At 34.2% G+C, this 18,234-nt stretch overlaps 1 protein-coding gene across 1 annotated transcript; it reads right to left on the bottom strand.

The window, feature by feature from the left end:
* Positions 1-715: 715 nt before the first annotated feature.
* LOC116417086 lies at positions 716-1,276 on the bottom strand. Its single transcript, XM_031928219.1, has one exon. It carries the CDS (start codon positions 1,274-1,276, stop codon positions 716-718), a length of 561 nt encoding a protein of 186 aa, XP_031784079.1.
* Between the last annotated feature and the right edge of the window lie 16,958 nt (positions 1,277-18,234).

Raw genomic sequence — 18,234 nt, 5'->3', positions numbered from 1 at the left:
CCCCAGGCTCTCGAAGAGTATGTGTGCAGTCCACTCCCTCTCCTTGTAGACTGAGATCCAGCATCGCTTATAATTGAATATTGAATGATTAAATAAATAAATGAAAGACATTTAAAACATATAAACTATTTCAACCCTTGTTTAGCATTACCCACTCTCATCCCCCCATCAGTTGTGTCACCGGTGTAGGATGGTAGTACCCTGCATTTAGGTGGCGCATCTGGTTCTAGACTCATGGTGAGATGGTAGTACCTCACACATCAGTCTAATAGCTGCGTGGTTTACCTAAGTGTGCGGGATATGCGTAGTGGGAATACCCTACTCATCTCCCTCTACACACGAGCAGCTCTCGCTAGCAGCTAGTGTTATTATTTGTGCGAGAGTCAGATTCAGAATCTATTGATTGCAATTTAAAAATAGTGCTTTGAATAAACTGGAAAAGATTCTACAATTTTGGAAGTTTGTCCATTTCCAATTTGTCTTGCCATCTGTTCGATGTTGCGGGAGTCAGACACCGTTCTACAATTCGAACGACAAGTTCGTCACTTGGCTTTACACCAAGGCGATCCAAAATTTTAAGATGTTGACGAGTCTGATGAAGCAAAGATGCAAGACCATCTGCGGTTGTCTTGGAAAGCTTTGGAAGATCAAGAATGGCATTTAAGTGTTGAACAGCGACTATACGTTTTTGATGGAAAAATTCGAGAAGAGCCTGTCAAGCGGCTTTGCAATCTTTCTCGCTGGGATCATAATGGGCTATAGTCTCTAGAGCCTTATCAGTTAAAGAAGCGAATAAGTGGCTGCATTTTACAGCATCGCTGAGATCAGTTCGGCTGTGCACAAGAGAAATGAATTTGTTTTTGTATGTCGCCCATTCATCACGTTTGCCGTTAAACATGGGTAGCTTAATTTCGGGAAGTCGAGGCAAATCTTGACGTTCCGTCACTGTGATGTTGCTAGCATTTAATGTCGAATTTGCAATAGGTTCAATTCTCTGTAATTTAGTAACTGCACTAGCAACATCAAAGTAGCGGGACTCGACCTCTAGAAAATCTGTCAATTGAGAATTTTCGGAATCTAATTGGACTAATTCGTCATTGTACTTAAGGTATTCTTTGTACAACGCCGCAAGACTATTATACCGCATTTTAGCGTTGACAGGATCAGGGTCAGAACTCTTCAGATACCCTTCTAATTTTGCCACTTGCGATTCGAGAGATTTTCCTTTCTGCAGAATATACGCAACACGGGTTTTTTGCTCTGCGGTGAGAGCCATTTTGAAGAAAATGAGTAAAATTAATTTAAAGATGAGAAAAATTAAATTATTTGTTATTAAAAAATGAGAATAAAATTATAGATTTTGATAGACTATAATTTAAATAAAATAATTATATTAATTGAACATGAATTGCAAATTATTTAATTAAAAATTTATGTTACTTTAAATTGTAAAGTTAAACGCAAAAAATATATTTTTGAACAGTAGAACAGGAAAGAATTTTAAAATTAATAATGACGATTTGAAACAATAACGAGATTCAAATAACGAGAAATAAATGCGACTCAATTTGTTCGAACGAAAAAACACCACACCCTTACACTCAACTCTCGCTAGATCTAAAGTTACAATAACACGAGGCTGCGCGCAATGTTATGTGCTTGCGCGCTCGTGTTTCGCTCTCCCCTCAATACTCGAAATCGACGCACCGCGCTAGCCCAAAACAACGAAACCAAGAATTCGAAATCGTTAAATTTGTCAAAGAGCACTTAGCTTTTTTCGATGTCCTTGTTCCTCGACGTGGCTGGAAACTGCGTGGTGAGGCTTCCTTGTGTGGGAGCGACGACACGATGATGAAGATGCAGTTGAATGACGCAATTGACGAAACAAAGGCCGGTCGAATTTTGCTAGATGTTTTGGCGCACTCGCCGTCGCTGTCGCCGCGGTACGAGCAAGTGTTCAAAAGTTCAATCCTTGTGTGCGTGTGACGTCACTCGCGATTGTTTGTGAGAACAAAGACCTCACAGGAGGCACCATGAATAAACGTTGTCTATCTAACTTACCTTAGGTGGCACGTTAGTTATTATTAAAAAAGAGATAATTTTGTTGAATTGAATAATTAGGATACTTTGACTTTAGATTCTTATGATTTTACACTGTTGGATAAAAGTTTTAAAATGAAAACACTTGCTTACGGGAAAAAGCCTTTCGGCATAAAAAACCCTGATTTATTAATATTTAAGCAAACTGACACAATAAAAAGCGAAATGATATATAAAAGATAAAAAGAGAAAAAACGCCGAACACGCACACAAAGCACTGATTGCACTCGCATCCATAGATACAGAAAAAAAAACGCACTAATATAAATCGTTCGTTAAGTTGATGTTAAATGCCAACAAAGGCGTTGATGTTAATGCCAAAAATGGCGTTGATGTCACGTTGTGACAGAGGATCGGAAATCCTCGTTGAATGTTACGTTAACGTTAAGAATTCAGTTGTAGTCGCGATTCAGATATGAACGTTGCCGAAGTCGTTGAACTAACTGCTCGTTCACGCGTGCAAGTCCGAGCTCGCAAGAAAGAGGCCCCCGGAAGGTGCTGCCCTCTCTCACTACTCTCATGCAAACACACACATAACCTGCTCGTTCATACATGCGCATGCGTGTTGCGTGTTGCGGAATAGTTATGACGGAACAATCTCACTTGTCAGGGATGTATAAAAGCTAGCTGAACTACAATCTAAAATATGTATTAATTTTTTTTAAGGAAAATGTATCAGCAGTAGATGAAGTTGCTATGGATGTTGATGTTGTTATTAGACCAAATGAAATTAATGATAATGATATAAATATTGGAAATGAAGAGGACAATAATCTTATATACGACGTTGAATATCCTAATCTGGAAGAATTGCATGAATTCAACAATAGTTTAGAAAACAGGGTAAAAGTTTTTCTATTAATTTGATTATTGAGTAAATTATTAAATTTATTATTGTAATACAATACATATTATATATCTTGAAATGTGATGGTCGTATGTTGTCAAAAATATCATTTAAAGCACAATTTATTACATATATATATATTGTATATTCATTACGAATTCATTAATAATTATTACATAATTAAGAAATTAATACTTTGATTATATATAACATATTTCAATAGATTCTTAAATTAATAATTTTGATGAATAATTTAAAATAATTTTGAAAATACGCTTGCAACGTAAATCATGCAAAAAAATTGACTATAAAAAAACATTTTATGTAATATATGTAGTTAAAAAAATTAAAATTGTCATATCCCAATTATAACAGTCAAGTAAATTAGTAGAAATTGTCATCAATGTATATGTATACTATATTTATATTTGTTCAATTTGTTTGTTTTGGAATTTAATAATATATATTATGTTTAAACATGTTTGCAGAATTTAGACGAAGTAGAAGATGGAGAAGATGATGAAGAGGAGAACAATGATCACTTTCAATATGATGTAGAAGACGAAGAAAATGAAATAATTGACGATGCAATTGAGAATGCAATCTATGTTGATTTGCAACAGAATGCTGCGGATAGAATCCTGAATGAATCAGAAAAAGAGATATATTAGTACTTATTATATTATTGTATAAAAGATGTATTATAATAATAACAAAATAAAATTATTGTATTATATTTATAATACGAATAATTTATGCACAGGAACGTTTTCCAATCTACCAAGGATGTACACTCACAAAGGAAGAAAGTGATCTCTTGATAATGCATTTTATGATTCGACATGGATTGTCTGATTATGCTTTTGAGGACCTTCTTGAATTGATAAATTGCCATTTACCGGTAACATTGAACAGATCCAAGTATAGATTCTTAAAAAAATTTCCTAGCATCGCCAATGCCAAAGCACATTATTATTGTCCTGATTGTGTAACATTGATACAATTTGGAGCCGCTCAACATATAGTATGCGCATCATGCCATAAACGTTTTTTGAAAAATTCTCTAAATCGGAATGGTCATTTTTTTACATGTACCTTTGAAGCAACAACTCACTAATCTACTCTCAGGTCCAATTTTTAATGATTTGAGAAGAAATCCTGCTAATGAACAAAATCTGTCTGATGTTACAAGTGGTTCGGTTTATAAAACTTTACGAGAAAAACGTATGATTTCTCATTTAGATATATCTATTCAATGGAATGCTGATGGAGTGCAAACATTCAAATCATCGAAAGTGTCTATGTGTCCAATACAAGTAACCATAAATGAGTTAAGTTACCGTAAAAAAAAAAGAAAACGTTCTTCATTGTGGATTATGGGCTGCAACAGAAAAACCAGACCTTAATTTATTTTTAAATCCATTTATAGAAGAATTAAAAGATCTACACGAGAATGGCTTTGAATGTTTTCCTCCAAATTCCGAAGAAACAGTCACGATCAAGGTTTACATAATTCTTGCGCCGGTAGATTCTGTAGAAAGGTGCGCCTTACCGAATATACACCAATATAATGGCAGGAATGGTTGCTCCTTTTGCTTGAATCCAGGAGAGCATGCCATGATGGGAAGAGGATACGCGCGTGTGTATTTAGGGGGCATAGGGAAAAAAAGAACATTGAAACAGCACACAAGAGATGCAATTCGAGCAGAAAACGAAGAAACCGTTATAAACGGAGTAAAAGGTGTATCCGCTGTAATGCTTTTACCTTTATTTCATGTTATCAAATCATTTCCTCCGGAATACATGCACAGCGTTTTACTTGGTGTTGTGAAATTATTTTTATCAACTTGGATAGATACGAAAAATCACAACAAATCATGGTACATTGGAACAAAAATACAAATTATTGATGCTGGATTATCTCAAATATTACCACCATCCGAAATATCACGGACGCCACAATCAGTATCAAATCTAAAACAATGGAAAGCTTCTGAATTACAAAATTTTTTATTGTACTATTCTTTTCCCGTATTGAAAGATGTTTTACAACCAGCATTTTATAAACATTGGTCATTGCTAGTTTATGCCATAAAAGTATTCAACGGAGAAAAAATAATGCCCTTGGAATTCAACAAAGCTGAAGCAGCGTTAAAAATATTTGTTGAAAAAGTTAGTTTATTGTATGGAAACGAATACATGAAGTATAACGTACATTTATTGCTGCACTTACCCGAATCAGTTAAACATTTTGGATGTTTGTGGGCATGGTCTGCCTTTCCTTATGAAAGTAATAACTTTGTTTTAAGAAAAATGTTGCATAGCACTCAAACAATTTTGCAGTAAATTTGCAAATCCTATTTAAGGTTTCAATCCGTAAAGCATGTTAATACATTTTCAAAATTTAGTTGTAGTCAAGAGGGGAAATTCTTATACCTTAAAATGATAGTGAATTATAGATATAAAACGGGTGAAAGATATGAAAATGATACTAATTTAATCATTTTTGGTAATGAAAAAATCGTAGAACTAACTCTTGTACAAAAATTGTCGATTCAGTCCTTAATGAAAATATTGAAAATAGTGCTGTTCTTTACGAGAGATTTATATACAAAAATATTATGTACCACGCAAGTTCCTATTCAAAAACAGTTAAACGGAATAATAGTATAGTAAAAACCGCATCAGGAACTTTTATTAAAATTAACAGTATTTTTCGTATCACAACGTCAAATAATTCAGTGAAACACGTTATTATTGGGAAAGTTTTTGAGATGTTAGATGATCATGCCTTATGTGTATATAGAAATATCACATCAGCAAGTTATTGCCACGCAGTTAGAGAAACCGATAACATTATAAGTGTTTTACCACAAAATATTACCAATAAGTGTATCTTATTGCCTTGTTATAACAATATTACTTATGTTATGCCATTAGTCAATAAAATGGAAACAGACTATAAAATACATTTTTATTATTATATTATAATACAACATTTTTCATCAATCTATAAATGTTCTTGCCTTCTTGTTTTCATGATATAGTTATTGATATTAAATATATATTATATATATACATACACCCAACCACTTCGGTGTTCACTCTCAAACTTCAGAGTATACTCTCAACTTTCAGAGTTAACACTGGAAAGTTTGGGAGTTAACTCTCAACTTCGAGAGTTTACTCTCAATTTTCGGAGTAAACACTGAAAATTGAGTGTTAACACCCAAAAACTGGGGATATTTTCCGTAAGGGGTTATTGATGTAAAATGGGTGTACAAAAAGAAAAGCAATAATGTCTATAAAACTAGATTAGTTGCTAGAGGTTTTCAACAAAAGGAATACATTAATAATGTTTATTCACCAGTAGGAAAAATGCAAACCTTGAAAATTTTATTGTCTTATTGTTGTAAGAATAATTTATTCATTGAACAAATGGATGTAGAGGCGGCATTTTTAAATGGTTATATAAAAACAGAAGTATATGTTAATGAACCGAAAGGTTATGAAACTGGAGACAATAAAGTTTGTAAATTGCAAAAGGCACTCTATGGACTCAGAGAAAGCCCTAGAGCTTGGTATAATTGTTTTAATAAATACATGGAAAGTTTAAACTTTGTTAGAAGCAACTATGATAATTGTCTGTACATAAAAAATACAAGCAAAGATCCAAATTATATATTAGTATTTGTAGATGATCTCCTAATTTGTTGTAATGATAAAAATAAAATAAATCAAGTCAAAGCTAGTTTAATGGAAAGATTTGCAATGAAGGATATGGGCAAAATTAGCCAATATATAGGCATTGATATAGATTACAGCAATGATAAACACAAAATGACCTTAAGTCAAACAAAATATATTGAATCTTTGGCTGCTAAATATAATCTAGAAAATGCTAAATTATATGATACTCCAATGGAGACTAATCTAAAATTAGATCAAGCTAGTCAAATAGACGAACGAATAAAGTACAGAAACTTGATAGGAGAACTGCTATATATAAGCTCAGGCACAAGGCCAGATATATCGTACAGCGTAAATTATTTAAGTCGATATCAAAGTTGCTACGATCAAACTCACTATAAGTATGCGATGCGAATCTTAAAATATTTGTACAAGACTAAAGACTTGAAACTAACATATTGTGACAATGTAAATAGCGAAATACTAGATTGTATGGTAGATTCCGATTTCGCAGGTGATAATGTAGATAGAAAATCCACAACCGGATACGTAATTAGATTATACGGAAATGTTATTTTTTGGAAAACCCACAAACAAAGTGCGGTAACAAAATGTTCAACTTTTGCAGAATATGTAGCTTTGTCAGAGGCAGTCTCCGAAATATTGTTTGTAAGAAATTTATTGAGCGAATCATTTGATGTAAATTTAAGTGAACCAACAACTATTTACGAAGACAATTCAGGAGCAATCGCAATCGCGAAATTCGGAAACTTTACTACAAATTCAAAGCACATTGAAGTGCAATATCATTATATAAATGAAAGCTACGAAAAGGGCGAAATAGATATTGTAAAAGTTGACTCGAAATGTAATTTAGCAGACATCTTCACACAGTCTGGATAAAACAAAGTTCCTAAACATTAGAAAAGGTTTAAGTTTAATCTAAAGCGTTTATATAAATGTTCAAAGTAATAATCGCCAAGTTCAGTTGTAAAACTCAATTTCACTTTAAATGATCTTAATTCAATTAATGTAAAATGCGATGACAAATTGTATGCAAAATTGAAAAATCAAATGTATCGAATTATAATGTAAAAATATCACGACTGTAAAATTCAGGAGGCGTGTTGTAATATGTGAATTTATACAGTCGTAATACTTAAAATGGTACTCGTCGCGCAATCTATTGGTTTGCGACGATTTCGTGCAGTCAGACAAGCTCACGCGACCCTGTTAAAAATAGTCTATAGAGATCAATTAAAATATTAATTGAATTCTAAGCTATATCTGAATCTCATTTATTGCATAAGAAATCGATTAAAATAGATAGAATCGATAGGAATCAATAGGAATCGATAAAATTCTATACAAAAAAGGGCTAGTAAAGTTAATAGAAACCAACTATCTACTTCAATTGTTGTTTTGCGTATTAAAATCTATTGAGTTCAGTTGATTCTAATCGATTTTAATCGAGTCCTTATACAAAAAATGGTATTCAGAATTAGCATAGAATCTGTTGATAATTTAATCGATCCCGATCAATTCCTATTGACTATTTTTAGCAGGGGAGAGCAAGCGTATCGCGCATGCCTCACGACTATACTCTAAGCGTCTATACTACACTGTACTACATATTTCCTCTCTCTACTATAAGACTCCGATGTGAGCGGACGCATTGCCGACTAGGCTATATTGCCACTACTATTATAAATATATTAGATTATTAATTAACCTCACAGTGTTATTATTTATCCACACACTCCAACAGTTTTTAATTACAATCGGTTTTAATACGAACAATAAGTATTAAATTTAATATATTTTTATCCATGTTTATGTAGTAATTATTTTAGTGCAGTTGAATTGTAATTTTTTTCACTAATTTTAATCAATTTTCAAATCTCTAATTATTACTAAATCGTCTATCGATCTTAATACTAGTTTTATGAATAGCTTTGAATATATTTTAATCGACTTTAATAACCAAAACAATTACTATTCTTGTTATATCATTTAAATGTTATTTTGTCAATCGATTTGAAAATAACTATTTATTACTAAATAGTTTATCGATCCCCAATACTAGTTTTATGAATAGCTCTGAATAAAGTTTAATAGACTTTAATAACCAAAACGAATACTATTCTTGCTATATCATTTAATTGTTATTTTATCAGTATATATAAATCTGTTTGAATGGTACTTTATGAGTAAAATATTAAATCTATCCCAATCTATCTTTCAAGGATTAGCTCTTAATGTTACTTTAATCGATTAAAATGATCAAAACAATAATGATACTTTTAATATTTATTTGTAATTTTGTCAACAAACTTGAATCTTTTTGAATGGTAATTTATAAGTATAATATTGAATCGACCCTAATCTTTGTTATTTAAGGATTGGTTTTAATAGTACTTTAATTGATTCAAATAATAAAAATAATAATCATTTTTCTAATATGATTTGTTCGTGATTTTATCAATAAATTTGAATTAATAATTCGTTTATATAATATTCAATCGATCTCAATACTTTTTTACGGTTAGATTCAATTATACTTCAACCTATTTAAATAATCAAAAAAAGAATCCCTGCTAAAAATACTAGATTGATTTAATCGACGTTTTAAATTATCGATGTGAATTGGTTTCAATCGCAATCTGAATATCAAAATGAAGATATTTTCATCGACTTTTATGCGATGATTATTTTAATGCAGTTCAATTGGGATTCTTTTAATAAATATGAATCAACTTATTAGTCGATATTAAATTGGTTTAATTTTACAAATAATTTTGATAACCGTTTAAGTGACCTTAATGATCAAAGTTTTCTAATATCCCTTATGAGAAAAAAACTTTTATATTTCGATTACAATCGATTAAATTCATTGCGAAACTAGTCGATTTTAATCGACCCTATGTTTCTTAAAATAACCGCTTGGTGTCGCTTCAAATGTTCATACTCGCAAGTGACAAGTTTTCTTCTCCGTTACTATATAAGAAAGGTCAAATGCAGTAGAAGACAGAATAGATTTATTAACTACAATCGATTTGAATTGAAAGTTTATTAAAATCGATTGACTTTATTAAACGACACATGATTAAAAAAAATTCATGTCAATTCAAATCGATTAACACCGCGATACACACATCGATTGCATAGTTGAATATAGTACGATTGAATAATATCAAATGTTATTCTAGATATAATAAATCATTAAATCCGTTTTTCTAGTGAGCACAGATACATTGGTTCCGATTTCAATAAGCATTGAATCGATTAAGTGAATATCCTAATACTTATATGTATTCTAATCCGGTTTAATCGATGTTATTTTATCGTTTTGAATCGATTTAAATGCTATCAATATATTACACACGCAGTAGCCTGAATATAATCGCTTTCAAATATAAAACGCAGGATTAAGATATAGACTCGGAATCGATTCATTTTTTGTTCATCGATTTCACTCGCATATTTTTAGCAGGGAATCGTATTGCTCAGCAAATTGGTATTTCAGCAATTACCATTACTTTATTAAAAACATTATATTTCAGACAATACAAGAAATATAAGTAACAATATATATAATAATAACCGGCTAAATAAGTATTGAAAAATTGGAAATTATAATTTATTAGCACATGGCCCTACTAAAAAAGAGCAGTTGACAATCAACTGATTATTAGCTAATAACCAGCTGATAATATGCTGGTAATCTTGCCAAAACGCCAGCTGGTGATCAGGTGATATCAGATAATATTTTTATTTAAGCTGATAGTTACAAATATGCGTTTATATGAGATAAAATGCTAATGATAATCAGCTGATTATCAGGTGATAATCATCAACAATTTTTTAACCTTTAGTATATTGTTTCGAAGTTGTTTTAAATCAATAAAATTTCTTAAATTCACATAGTAAGGGGCAATACGAGTTTTCCATCCAGATGATAACACCAAAACACTGGCTGTGAGCTACAAAATTGCTTGCTAGCGTGATAAGTCATATTCCACCTCAATCTAAGTATAGTCTAATACACTACATTGCTTACAGTAGAACTAACTCTGGGAATTGGAAAATATATGATGATCTAAAAAAAAGTGTCATCAACCAATGGTAATATTGAAGTGAAAATAGCGATACTATTGTATATTTATGATAAAAATTAAAATTCTTAATGATGATGCAAAATGATTAATCAATTAATATCAGGTGTGACTAGTATCAGCAGCAATTAGATCCAATATTTGAATTTGTTAAATGCAGTTACATAAAACACTGTAATGAAAAAAAAATTAAATTCTTAACATTTATACAAACTACTGTCTGGTTAATTTTGAGACTTGTTACACGTGAGGTATAATAATTTTGAACTTTTAAATAATTAATAAATGAGTATATGTAGGTGCCCCACGTTAGGTGGCAGCACCTCCCGACTGCGGAGAGAGAGAGAGAGAGAGCAGCCATGCTGCGAGCGAGCGCCGACGCCGCAGCAGAGTTCCGCAGACCACGGTACAAGTCGGTTGAGCTGGAGAGAGAGAGAGGAGAGAATAAAGTTATCGTTCAGGAGAAGAGTGTCTAATCTCTGGCCTAGCCCAGACGTCCTCTTTCCACATTGGTGACCCCGACGCAGGCTTCTCGACGACGAGTCAACGAGCGCCGACGAGAAGAAGAAGAAACACACATCTCGGCAAGTCTCTCCAGCCGCGGAGTCTTTGTCTCGCACGTCGCGGACAAAGACATTTTGCGATTGCGTCATTCTTCACGCACATCGCACACTCCCGTGTGCACGCTGGCACGCCGGTGCACACGCGGAGCATTATCGACAACCAAGTCGATCTCCTCGACACACGTCTTTTCATGTCGAGAGCGGCAGCAACAAGTCCTAGCGGCGCGCCGTCACTTTGAGCTATACGCGCGCAGGCACGCCGGCGCGTATAGTCTCCCCGCAACTATACGTTGCACAACGTGGAAGCCCTCGCCGATGGACTAAATCTTCTGCGCGAAGCCACCGTCACCGGCGCCTTCTCATCGTCAAGGCCGTAACCTTTGGCGCTCTCCAACAAAGGATTTGCGTGAAGCCATCGACACCGGCGCCTTTTGTCCACCCAACCAACACCTCCTCATCGGCAGCAGTAGAGGTACATGGAGGAATGCTTCGCCTCGTGGTCGCAGAAGCAACCCACGAATCACGTCATTGAAAACAAGGCTGTAATGTCAACGACCTCGACCTTCGCAAGCTCGTCACTGGCAACGACAACAACTGCTAGCACTACCTGCTATAGTTTTTCCAGCTGGACGCCCAACGTCTTCGGCAACATTCCCTCAACTGGTCACACCTTTCAGCCTGACCTGCCTTTTGCTTCACGTAGCAATTCAGGAGCAGACTTCCAACAACGAAATCAGTTTCAAGGAAACTCCATGCTTGGACAGCCACACTGCCTTCCAACGGCACCAAGCACCAAGCATCTACAATTCTGGAACTTCCACAAACACGATCCTCAAGGATGGTTCAAGCAATTGGAAGATCTCTTCTTGACTCACAACGTTCATGACGACGAAGCCAAATTCAACTTCGTCGGCACACGCTTGAGTCAAGACATTCATCACGAGCTCCAGTACAAGATAAACACTCTTGTTAGAGGCTGCAAATATGAGGAACTAAAAAAAAATTCTCACGGATAAATATGCTGAGACTCCGGAGCAACAATTAGACAGGCTTTTCAAAGGTCTGGAAATTGGTTGTAAGCGACCATCAGACTTCCTCGCTGAACTGCTCAGCCTAGCGCAGGACCGAGTGCCCAGAGATACAGTAATTTCGCTCTGGAAAAGCCGTCTTCCAGCACAAATACGACTGATGGTTTGGAACTACAAAGAAGAAGCAGAACTTGTCAAAAGCGCAGATATGGCCTTCGGCATCCTTCAACAGTCACACAACATCAGTGCTTTGAAGGACAATAACCAGCCTGCCGCCTACCCGGTCGACAAGTTCGAACAACTATTAGCTGCACTTCAGAAGACAATCAATCCTGAACAGCAAGGTCGTTCTAGGCCAAACAAGCGTCACAACAGGTCTCGTACTAATTCAAAGAATAGACGCGATTCGACCTCGGGCAGATCAAAATCCAAGCCGCGCTATTCCAACAACACAAACTTTTGCACCTTCCATCGGAAATTTGGCAAGGAAGCGCGTAATTGTCAGCTGCCGTGTGCTTGGAAACGTGGCCCCGGCCAGGAATACAAGATAAGGCAGCCAAAAGAAACGGACAAACAGGAAAACTAAAGAATCCTGCTGTCGAGGAGACTGACAGCCGGTCCAACCTCACCGCACGTCTCCACGTGAGAGACAATCTATCAAATGAAGTCTTCCTGATAGACACCGGCGCGGACATTTCCGTAGTCCCCAAGCCAGACAATTGGCAAGGTAAGCCAGCTGACCTCAAGCTCTATGCGGTCAATGGCTCATTTATGGCGTCAAACGTCGCGAGTTGGACGTTGGCCTACCATACAAAATCGCTTGGAACTTCACCATAGCGGATGTTCCGCATTCAATCATAGGAGCCGATCTCCTGAAGCATTACCATCTTCTGCCAGATCTCAAGCTCAAGAGACTGGTAGATGGAAATCAGTTTACGCACGCTCCCGCTTTCGTCAAGTCAGTGCAGCCAGTGCAAATTTCCTTTTTGGCTCCGAACCATAAATACGCACACATCGTGAACAAATATCCCCAAGTCTTTGGCCCTGACCAGTTCAGAACGGTCAAGAAAAGAGGAGTTTTTCACCACATTGTCACCAAGGGCCAGCCAGTCTCGCAGCGAGCCCGTCCTCTCGCTCCAGCGAAGCTCAAGGCAGCGAAGCAGGAATTTCGGAAATGGTGCGAGCTGGGCATCTGCCGGCCTTCCAACAGTGCATGGGCCAGTCCACTTCACATGGCGCCGAAGAAAAACAACCAATGGCGTCCTTGCGGCGACTTTCGCAAATTAAATCTAATCACAGTCCCGGATCGTTACCCGATTCCGCACATGCATGATTGCATGACCTTCTGCCACGGCAAGAAGATTTTCTCGGCCCTAGACCTACGCCAAGCCTACCATCAAATCCCGGTAGCACCAGAAGATGTGCCCAAGACGGCAATAATTACACCTTTTGGACTTTATGAATTCCTAGTTATGACTTTTGGCTTTCGAAATACCTCATAAACCTTCCAGCGTTATATTCACTCGGCGTTGGGAGACCTAGACTTTGTCTTCGTCTACTTACAAGGAAAGGTACCCAACCCGAACTCACCGATTTTGATGATTTTCATATATGTTGTAGAACATAAAAAAATAAGAGACCGGTATTTTTTTTTATCGGCTAATTTTCACTTTTAAGGGGTAAAAACCTCCCCTAAAGTTAACCCCCAAAAAGCGTTTTTTTTAAATATCTCGGCTTAAAATTAATATTTTTCAATGAAACAAATTGGAGGTTATTTCTTACAAAAAGAGCAAGTATTTCATGGTGATTTGAAGAGTAAGGGTAGCATCCCCTATTTTTTAGGGGTTGAAAACATATATTTTTTGGCATAATTTTATAATAAAAATGTTTAAACCGACTAAAAAAAATTGGAAAAAATGTTTAAACATCCTTAATAACAAAATTTAGTTGACGTCTTTCGGTGTTTTCATAAATATTACCCCTAAGGGGGTTAACCACCCCTAACACAAAATAACTGTAAATATGTAATTCAATACATAATATTTCGTAGAAAGTTTGTATATAGAGGTTTTCGAGGTCGCTGATTACAAATCTGTTATCAGATTTTGAAAATTCAAAATGGCGGATCCAATATGGCGGACGGAAATATCGAAAAAAAATTTTAACTTTCAAAAAAACTTGTTTACAAATGTGTGATCTTTGTAGCCTGTACATGTGAACTAAAGAGCCTTAAACCCTAAACCCCTAAAGAACAAATAGGCTAAATGGTTGTGCATTTTAACCAAACGACTCCAAACCCCTAACCTCCAGACAAGCCGAAGGCCTATGCTTTACCGTAGACACGAGTATAACAAATTAACGATATTTTATTCTATCATTTTGTATGTAACAAATAACGTCGCGTTTTATGTTTCAATCAAAGATTATTTATTTTTCTGCTTTTATAAATTAGCATAATTTCAAAAGTAATTTCATAAATTATAAAGTATTTCATAAATTGCATAATTATATAATTTTATAAATTCAAAAAGTCCACACTTTTTTGCAAATGAAAAAACATAGGTTAATAAAATTAGTTTATCAAACTCTTTTGCGTTTTGTAATAAAATTTAATGTTGTCAAACTTGGGAGTTTTTCATTGTTACACTTATTTCGTAAGCCAAACGTTTTTTAGATGAATTCTCGAAGTAATGATTATTGTATCTATAGTAAAATATTTACAGTCTGGAATTCCATAATAATACTATTTGATACGATTTAATGAATTTATCAAAAAATCTAAATTTAATAATAAATATTATTCTAATTATTATTATTATTTTTCATTATCATTGCTATTATCAGTATTACTGTTATTATTGCTATTGCAATTATGCTTATTCTTCTTCTTCTTATTATTATTATTATATTACTATGATAATTTTTGTTATTGGTAAAAATACATAAAAGAATATTAATACTCGAACTTCATTTGCAATTAAAGAACACGTTGTTATTGAAAGGGAATTTTATATGCATTCATTAGTTTAATGAATGTTATCGTACATTCAATGATAATTCCACAGATAAATGTCTTTCACTCATAAAAGTTGTTGACAATATGTGCGAATCAGTTCTTTTTTTAGATTGTTTTCATCGAGTGTTTACCTCAGCTGTCTGTGTTATTTTTTAGGCAGTGAGTGAGTTTTGTGGGTATTCGGTGCCGGAAAGTACGAATAGTACGTCTTTTTGTTTGTCAGTGGTATCATACAGTTGTAGAAAATTTTCTTTAGTGATTTTATATAGATTTACATTATTCAATTTCAAAGTGAATAAAAGTTGAATAAAACCAAAAATAGAGTTTTCCGAACATCACAAAGTGGAACGAGAATTCTTCTCCAATGCATAAATTAATGATTTGATTCAATTTACATTCACTCGTTTTATTCTGGTAGAAATGTAGCAGTCGTGCCTTACATGCAAAAACACAGCTTGTATAAATTTTACCGCTTGTTTTCATTTTAGATTGAAAAATGAAAATTAATCCGTTAAACGTTCTAAACTTATTATTAGCATACTTTCAAGCGTTAAACATACCAGATAGTGTCACGAATTATCACGAAACAGAGTTGGCCGAAAAAATAAAAGAAATTTTAATAGATGCAACACATGATTTCAACGATGTAGAAATGATTACTGATGACTCTTTGGATTTTCAAGAAGAGTATAAAGACCATAATGTGGAAATAATTGAAGATGAAGTACAACATCATTTTCCTGATCCGGATATAGCACCAACAAATCAATGTACAGCAGATAATGAAGAACTAGATTTTGAATACAAAAAAAGAGCTGTAGAATTTTGGAGAAGTAGCAAAACGAAGCAAAATTTAAGTCTCAAAACAGTGCAAAACAGATTCAAAAAAGTATCATCTATTAGTCAGCTACGTCGTTGGGCTCATTCAATTAATAAAGGTGGCACGTATAGAGAAAAAGTAGCACAAATTTGTCAGTATACCCTGGATAATTTTCAAGCAGCTCTCGACAGTGGTTCAATTATCCATGATGAAGATATAATTCGATGGGCCTTACAAGCTAAAAAAGAAATTGGTTTTGATGATATTAGATTCAAAGCTTCTAAACATTGGTTACTCAAATTTAAGCAAGCACACCGAATAGTTTCTAGGAAAATAAATAAGTTCATAACAAGAAAAACACTAGAAAGTAGTGCAGAACTTACGGCTAAAGCTGAAGCATTTATCGATGACGTTAAATCGTGTATACCAAGGATTGGACTCGAAAATTTGTATAATACAGATCAGAGCGGATTTCAGCTAGAAATGCATTCTGGAAGAACATTAGCAGTAGAAGGAGAAAAGCAAGTGCAATGTCTGGTACAGTCAATTTCAGCAACAACGCATAGTTATACTATACAGCCACTAATATCAGCTACTGGACAACTGTTGTCACCGCTATTTCTTGTTTTAAAGGAACCAAGTGGCAAGTTTGGCCCTATTGTAGAACAAAACATATTTAGACCAGAAAACGTGTACGTGGAAGCATCCAAATCTGGAAAATTAACAACAAGTAAGGGAACTAATAACAATTTTTACATTGTAATATCGTTGATCAGTTAATTAGTAAGTCGTTTAATTGCAGATCACTTCAAAATCTGGTTGGAAAAAATATTTTATCCCTATGTAGGCCATCACTCAATACTATTACTTGATTCTTGGAGTGGTCATTGTGACAAAATTATAGAAGAAACAATGCCACAAAATAAAATTATTAACATAAAAAAATTCCAACTGGAACCACAGGAAAAATACAACCACTTGATGTCTATGGATTCCGTATTTGGAAAAACTTTGTCCGAACATTTTCTGATAATGTAATGTTAATGGATCATGATATGAATTTACATGTGAGAAATAATATAATTAAACTTCAATCATTGGTTCACAACCAACTGTCTTCACCGAGATATATAGATTCGTTTAAATATTCCTGGTATAAAAGCGGTTACGTCAATGAAAAACCAGATAAATTTGATAATCCTATAGATTTCAGTTTTGGAAAGTCTTGTGCAACACATTGTGAAATAGAAGGGTGCACAAACATTGCAATTGTACGATGTGGTTGGTGCAAAAAAGCATTGTACTTTAAACACTTTTATGAGGACTACCATTATTGTAAAAACATCGTAAAATAATATATTTTATGCTCAATACAAAAAATGCACTATGGCAAAAGATAAAAGATTGTAGATTATTATTATACTCTAATATTATAAACAAAAATACATTATAAGTTGAATTTACAATAAAGGAATTTCAATAACATTCTGATAACAATTTCTACGGAAATTATAAAACTGCTTCACACACAGAATTTTCTTGTTTACAAATTTAGGAATTTGTGGTGGTTTGGTTAAAAAGCATAACCATTTAGCCTATTTGTTCTTTAGGGGTTTAGGGTTTAAGGCTCTTTAGTTACAGGCTACAAAGATAACACATTTATAACAAGTTTTTATGAAAGTTAAAATTTTTTTTCGACATTTTCGTCCACCACATTGGTTCCGCCATTTTGAATTTTCAAAATCTGATATCAGATTTGTAATCAGCGACCTCGAAAACCTCTATATACAAACTTTCTACGAAATATTATGTATTGAATTACATATTTACAGTTATTTTGTGTTAGGGGTGGTTTACCCCCTTAGGGGTAATATTTATGAAAACACCGAAAGACGTCAACTAAATTTTGTTATTAAGAATGTTTAAACATTTTTTCCAATTTTTTTTAGTCGGTTTAAACATTTTTATTATAAAATTATGCCAAAAAATATATGTTTTCAACCCCTAAAAAATAGGGGATGCTACTCTTACTCTTCAAATCACCATGAAATACTT

Source organism: Nasonia vitripennis, assembly GCF_009193385.2.
Source record: "Nasonia vitripennis strain AsymCx chromosome 4 unlocalized genomic scaffold, Nvit_psr_1.1 chr4_random0005, whole genome shotgun sequence".
NCBI classification, from domain to species: domain Eukaryota; kingdom Metazoa; phylum Arthropoda; class Insecta; order Hymenoptera; family Pteromalidae; genus Nasonia; species Nasonia vitripennis.
Note: the sequence above shows the minus strand (reverse complement) of the source record. Positions and strands in the feature narration are given on the sequence as shown.